Source organism: Geospiza fortis, unplaced genomic scaffold, assembly GCF_000277835.1.
Source record: "Geospiza fortis unplaced genomic scaffold, GeoFor_1.0 scaffold11, whole genome shotgun sequence".
NCBI lineage: Eukaryota > Metazoa > Chordata > Aves > Passeriformes > Thraupidae > Geospiza > Geospiza fortis.
In genome coordinates, this window is record NW_005054304.1 from 619,993 (window position 1) to 626,745 (window position 6,753).

Here is a 6,753-nt window from a genome sequence, read left to right on the forward strand (position 1 = left end):
ATTTTTTTTGATTTAGATTGTTTTTTGGTCTAACGGCTGTGCACAAGTGGCTGTGGGGTTGGGCCTTTGAGGTCGGTCTTTTTGTCTACTTGAAAAAACAGTGACAGGATTTCCCAAAAAGGGAGGTGGACACCCCCCAGCAACATATTTCCCAATATTTATTTTAATTAAAACCCAGAGTGTTATTATACCCTCGGCCTCCCAGCCGCACATCTGAGGCCAGACCCTCAATTAAGCGGCGCAGTCAAACCTCTTTGGGCTTGGCAGCGGCGTGGGGTGCTATGTTTGTGCACCAAATCTGCCAGCGTTGAAGTTTTGGAGGGGTTTTGGTGCATGCTGGAGAGCTGGCGTCACTCTGGGCAGGGCGGTGACTGGCTTAGGGGGGGCAAAGCCAGACCTTATATCCCAGCAGGGCAGCAGTGGGAGGAAATCTCTGCCGGCTGACTCCATGGTTAGCTCTCAGCGCTGGGGCAGGGTAAGCTTGCTGCTGCTTTTCTCAGTTGGGTTGGGCATTGATGTCTGCTTTTTGCAGGGAGATGGGAGGGTCAGCTTGCTGGCAGGATTGGGGTGCTGCTTTTAGTCTTTTCCTGGATCTCTGGCTTCATGAAGCGCTTGGGTGGAGGGGATGAGCATCCAGAGCCTTGCTGAAAGGTCAGAGAAACTTGTGGACACTTGTTTTATAGCCTGAATTAAGCAAAACTAGGGAAACTTCAAGCACAGATAAATGTAATAACAATTCCCTACAAGCACAGCTGATACTGGGTTTAGGCAGGGGAAGAGTAGGAGAAAGCCTGACTGAGCTCAGGGGGATGCTGGGAGCATTTTTCCCTGGGGGAAGGCTGGGGTGATGCTGGAAACGATTGAGTGTGCTCCTTTCTCCTTGATGCACGAGGGCAGGCTGTGTTTTGGTGCTTTGGGTGTGCAGCTCAGACCTGCCTAGAGCTAAGTACCCTCCAGCTGCGCCTGTGGGAGGCTCTTTGTATTGATGCCTTGCCACTGCTGTTTTTACCAATGGCAGCCTGTGAAGCCAATTGCTTCCATTATTTGTTTGCTTGTTTGTTTTTCCTCAGTGAGGTTACACTGTCTGTGGTGTAGTTCCCAGGAGCAACTGCTTCCTGGGCAAAGCCCAAGCAGGTCTTGGAGCTATGGAAGAGCAGCCACAGTGGGCAGTGCTCCCAGCTGCTCCTGTTGCATCTCCAGTGGGGCTTGGCTTTCTCCCCTCCCTTAAGGACAATGGAGAAACAGGAATAAGTCATCCTTCTCCAGGAAAGCTTTGAGTTCACTACATGGTGAAACTTGCTTTTCTGGTATATTGTGGCTTCTAGAAAAAACAAAATGTATTAATGGAAGTTGAGGCCGATCTTTAAAAAAAAAGAAGAAAAAGAAAGTATTGGGTCTATTGAGGGGTTGGGTGACCTCACCAAGGAAGGCTGGAGGTCAGCCTTTCTTCTCCCCAGTCACCCACGTGGACACAGACGTGTGGATGGTTTGGAGTGGTGCTGGTGCTTTCTGGCTGAAAACAAGCCCTCAATGTGTTTCGGTGTTCCTAGAGACAGCAGCCATGAGGAGTGTCCTGGTGTTTGTCTGCCTGGTGGGAATGGCGTGCACCTTCTCGGTGAGTGCCAGCTGAGGGGGGACCCCCTGGCCTTGCCAGGGCTGGTGTGGGGCACGTACCAACTCACCCTTTCCCCCAGGTCAAGAGCTGGCTGCGGCAACCCAAGCTGGATGACTCAGAAGAGAATGCGGTAGGGTTTCCCCTGTGCCTAGTCCCACACAGGGCTGATCTTGAGGAAGAGCACATTTTGGTGGCTCCTGTACCCAAGGCCCCAGACTGATGGGATTTTCCCTCTCCTTCTCCTGGTAGGTTTTCAAGAGCCAGCGCCGGCACTACCTGTACAGATACATCTACGTGTATCCCCTGCAGCGACGGTACCAGGTGGGTGGTTCTGAGGGGTTGCTGCTGCTTTTCTGCCCTCCAAATGCAGAGATTTTGGCCTGAATGAGATGGGGGCATGGTCTGTGCCCTGTTGGCATGGCCTGTGGGCCTGGGCACAGAACATTGTACTCATGACACCACTGGGAACCCACCCACCCACCTCCAACTTGGTTTTTCCTCTTAGGGTAGTGACTCATCTGAGGAAGAGGGGGATGGCTCAGAGGAGGAGGAAGAGGGGGTGAGTATGGCAAACCAGCAGTCTACAAAACAAATACAGGAATTTGGGAACTTTCTTTGGTTTTGTAGTCTCTGCTCATCAGCATTTGTGGTCACTGACTTCCCACAGGCTTGCACTCTGGATACAACTGGATTTTCTACTCTGGACCTTATTTTACTTTTTTTGTCAATATTTTCCTTTTGCTTTCCTTTTTGTTCCTGGGCAGGGGTTGCACCAAACAACCCTGAGACAAATTCTCTGGGTTTCTATTTCCAGTGGATCAGAAAGGAGCCGGACAGGCCAAAGAACAGAACCAGGGAGGTTCACACAAGGAAGAAGGTGCTGTTAGGAACTCCTCTTACCTTCGTCTTTCAGGATCTGTTGCCCCTGTAATACTGAGAAAACCCCTACGGAAAACCCAGTTATGCTCTGCATGTGTCTGTGGAGTGACACAAACTGATGCTATATTGGGAAAGTCAAATTGGTATCAGTCAGATGGTAAAGCTGCTCCTGTCTGCTGGATCAGTGTGAGCTTGGGCACCTCTGGAGCTGTGAGAGCAATCCAGGTCCAAAATTAAATGTAAGGGATTACAAAGATCTTTTGTGCCTTATCGGGCTGCAAATGCTCAAAAATAGTCCAGCGGTCTCAGGCACATAGGTGCTTTGAAATAAGGATCTGTTATGCTTAGAATCCTGTGTGTCACGCTTAATCAACTTCTTTATTTTTTTCTTTTTAAAAAGTTATTTAATGAAAGCAGGGAGTCTGGTTTTAAACCTGCTTTGGAGGCCTGTCAGGGCTTGGGATATACCATGGGGTAGCCCCTGTGCCAGCTCTGGCACCTCCCTGCAATTTGCCCCATTTTAGCTGTTTCTCTCCCCTACCACTGCAATCTCTAGGGATAAATTTGAGCAGTGGGATGGGCAGCAAAAGGTGGAATTTCATTTCTCAGGAAGAAATTAACTGGTATGCAGGAATGTAGCTGCTCTGTAGGTCTGCCCTTTTCATTTTGAGGGCACCAGAGCTGTGGCTGCTCTCATGCAGGGATGTGCCTTCACTGGCAGGGTGGTCAGCAAGATGAATCATGCTGAAAGGCCCCAAGGTCAGTTATGTAAAAAGCATTAAAAAGCATATTGGTTTGTAAAAAGCATTATATTGGCTGCTGTATAGGGAGCATCACTTCCACTGGCACAGCTGGCTGCACTGTGCAATTTGATGGCTCTCCTGTTGGACAGGAGAGCAGCCTGGATTTTCTCTGCCAGCACGTGCACCTGTATTTCAAGGTAGGAGGTGGCCCAAAATGCCAGGGTAGGTGTCCTTGGTCTTGGCGTGTGAGCAGCAGAGATTGCCCAGGGCAGCGATGACACTGACCTCAGGTCTCCCTGCCAGAGCTGGGCTCATATGCTGGTGCCAACAAGCTCCACCTCCCAGGCTGGGCCCTCGGTGTGTGCTTCAGGCTCTGTTTGCATTTGGGTTACTCCTTACCCTTTTTTTAGCCGTGCACCCCCTGAGAGCCCCGCTCTGCTGCTGATCTCTGGGGCCAAGTGTTGCCGATGGCTGATTGCTGGTGGGGTTTGGGCTCACGCCTGGCTTTGAGCCATCACACTCTCACTGACTGTCCGCACATGACATGCAGTGTGTTCGCATGTAGTGTGCCTGTGGCTTTCTTTGTTTACTGGAAACTGGGGAGGTAACTTCAGAAGAAAACCTTTAGATGCTTTGCAAAGCAAAACTTGGAGCCAGAATGGGAACATCCGACTCCAGCCACCGCCACGTAATTGCACAGCTCCATCTGCCCTGCTGCAGCTCCCACATTTCAGCCTGGAACAAGACCCGTGAGAAAGCAGGGAACTCGGAGCAATGCCCAAATGCTCTGTGTGGATGCACTGTATCCCTCTCGCTGTGGGGAGGCCTGTGCTCCATTCCAGCTGCTGACCCCCTGCCCTGTCCTGTCCCTGTCCTTGTAGGAGCCATTTTATGCTGGAACGAAGGCAGCTGGACGCCCTGCTGGAGCAGCCCCTGAGGACTGCCAAGTTGCACTGGGAGGAGACATCACATCCCCCCAGCAGGTGTGGTTTGGGGAGACAGAGGGAGCACCCATGGGGAGGGGGCTGTTCATTGCATGTTTGCTTGTACCCATGGGATACCCTGCACTCTGTTTCTGCTTGGGGGGTTGCTGTGGAAATACCTATAGCTGGACCAAGCTCTGGGCATTAACTTGGGGTTGGAAAGGGTACCCCAAAAAGATAGTCCTGCCGTGAAAGGTGAGGGGGAATGCTCAGCTGTGCCCATACCTTCCCCTTTCCACATGGAGCTGCAAGCTCCTGACATCCAGGTAATGCTGTGCTGTCTTCCCTCTGCCAGGGCAAGGGCTGCCAAAGGATCAGGCAGAGAACGGCCAGCAAGGGGGAAGACTCTGAAAATGAAGACAGTGATGAGAATGAGGAGGAAGAGGAGGAAGAAGAAGTAGATGAGAATGAGAATGGTGTCAATGGCACAAGCACCAATACCACAGAGGGTATTGGACCTCATGGCAATGGCACTGTGGTGGTTGAGGAGGGCACTGGTGAAGCTGAGGAAGAGGAGGAAGAGGAGGAGGAAGAAGAAGAAGAGGAAGAGGAGGAGGAGGAAGAGGAAGAAGCTGAAGCTACCACCATTGCAAGCACCACCAACGAAGAGGGTCTGATACAGGCGACCACTACGGATGATGGGGGACCCACAGATGTCACCACAGATGCCACCACAGCTGGGGAGCTGTGGGAGTATGATGTGACAGCCAGGGACCACAGCCGGGGGGACGAGGGCACCACTGAGGGTGGGTACGAGGAACAGGATGAGTATGCACGTGGGGACAGCTACCGGGCATATGAGGATGAGTACGGCTACTACAAAGGGCACGGGTACGATGTGTATGGCCAGGATTACTACTACAGCCAGTGAGCATGGGGGACAGCCCTGGTGCTGTCCCTGTCAGCCCCAGACACTCAGGAAGGTGCATTTGAAGATTCCCTGGAGCTGCCGCATGCCAGAGGGGATGCCAGGCAGCTTGTCATGCACAGGCTCCATCCCTGGCTCCATCCCAGGCTTTTTTTTGTATCTTGCAAAGTGAAATGAAATGAAATGAAATGAAATGAAATGAATAAAGCAACTGAACTGAGCTTGTTGGTGACAAAAGGTTTGCTGCCAAATTTTCTGTGGTCAGTGGAGGAGCGCAGCACTTGGGGAGGGGCTGAGGGGCTGCAGTTGCCCATGATGCTTAGGGCTGAATCTTGTTATTCCAGCTCAGATGCACATGAAAGGAGGGAGGAATAGCAAGGCTAACTTGGAAAGCTTCTGTAGAGTGCCGTCTGAAAAATGAAAGGGTGCTCTTAGGGACACTGCTGTGGGATTACAGCCTTGTTTTATGTAAAGTTGATGTGAATTTCCAATACGTGAGCAGTGATAACTTTATCCTGTCTTCTATTCCTTGGTAATGTGCCTCCCATGGCCTGACCACACATCAGGCAATTTTAATAAGGGCAAAACCGCTAATTTCTCTTTCTGTGCATCACTAGCTGTAGATGCACACCCCTGTAATGAGGGCTTTCCTTTGTCCCTGCACCAGGCATATGGGTACGAGACTGGGCAACTTGGATGTGTGTCTTGAACACCAGTACTGCAGCCCAAAATGTCCCTGTCACACAGCCTCATTCCCAGAGCAAGGTAGGGCTGTCACAGGGCTGTGACAGTGGTGCATCCACTCCCCTCCTTCATCAGTGATGGTGATGCCTAGCTGGGAGTCCTCAGGGTCCCTTCCCAGGAGTATGTCCCTGGCCAACTGGTGTTCTGCACTATGGATAGGGATAGAACAAATCCCACTGGGTTCCAGGCAGATGCCACCATCTGGGAATAGTGATGGCCCTCATTCACAGTTTATGGCAGGTTCCATGCTTCTCTTGCACTCCTAGGAAGGAAACCTGAGTTCAGCTTCTGATGCAGGTCCAACTGCAGAACTAGTCTATTCCTGCAGCAGCAAGTCACTGGCATTGTACAAAACTGCTTCTGTACGCCAAAGCCAGGCTGCAGCTTCTGGGGAGGCAGTAGGTGCTGCCTGCAGCATGGGCACCCCTGGGGACAAATCCCTACGGTGGCACTGAGGAGCCCTGCATGCACTCATGGCTGCTGTGGGGACGCAAGAGCTCCATCATCCACATCCCCAGGGAGTGCTCCACTACGTCAGGAAACTGGCACGGACAAAGAGCCCTGGCGCTGTCGGGGGCCAGGTCCTGCTCCTACAGGGCGCTTAGCCCAGTCCTGTGTGCGTCAGCCCCCCAGGCACCTGGCAAAGGCTCTCCTCCAGGAGCCAAGGCACATGGGCTGGCTCCCCTGTGGGGTGGCATCCGACTGCCACTCCCTGGCCAGTGGCTAGGGTCAGTTTCCTGCTGGCTCCAGGATTTGCTCCTGCTTGAGGCTGGATGCTGATGGTTTAAACATTTCTGATGATAACGTGGGCGTTGTGCCAGCTCCCGGGGTTTGGGTTAGGGCAGAATGGAGAGTGGGATGGGAGCTGCTGCCACCACCACCACAGTGACTGCCTGAGCCAGGCTGGCTGCAGCAGTGGGA

The 6,753-nt window shown here is 52.3% G+C and overlaps 1 protein-coding gene across 2 annotated transcripts; it reads left to right on the forward strand.

Annotated features, from left to right (window-relative positions):
- Window positions 1–437: 437 nt before the first annotated feature.
- Window positions 438–5,285, forward strand: IBSP (integrin binding sialoprotein). Of its 2 annotated transcripts, none has more exons than XM_031066458.1 (7): window positions 438–475; window positions 1,551–1,615; window positions 1,695–1,745; window positions 1,865–1,936; window positions 2,121–2,174; window positions 4,119–4,220; window positions 4,516–5,285. In XM_031066458.1, the coding sequence occupies exons 2-7, from the start codon at window positions 1,562–1,564 to the stop codon at window positions 5,089–5,091; spliced, it is 909 nt and encodes a 302-aa protein (XP_030922318.1). In that variant the 5' UTR covers window positions 438–475; window positions 1,551–1,561; the 3' UTR covers window positions 5,092–5,285. The 2 variants fall into 2 exon arrangements, with proteins under 2 accessions (XP_030922318.1, XP_030922319.1); XM_031066459.1 differs by having other exon boundaries at window positions 445–475; window positions 1,557–1,615.
- The last annotated feature ends 1,468 nt before the right edge of the window (window positions 5,286–6,753 follow it).

Excerpts from the sequence above, each read along its gene's own strand:
- IBSP (XM_031066458.1), top strand. The coding sequence starts at position 1,562 with ATGAGGAGTGTCCTGGTGTTTGTCTGCCTGGTGGGAATGGCGTGCACC. Across the intron at positions 1,616-1,694 it reads GAATGGCGTGCACCTTCTCG|GTCAAGAGCTGGCTGCGGCA; the intron begins GTGAGTGCCAGC and ends CCTTTCCCCCAG. Across the intron at positions 4,221-4,515 it reads ACATCACATCCCCCCAGCAG|GGCAAGGGCTGCCAAAGGAT; the intron begins GTGTGGTTTGGG and ends TCCCTCTGCCAG.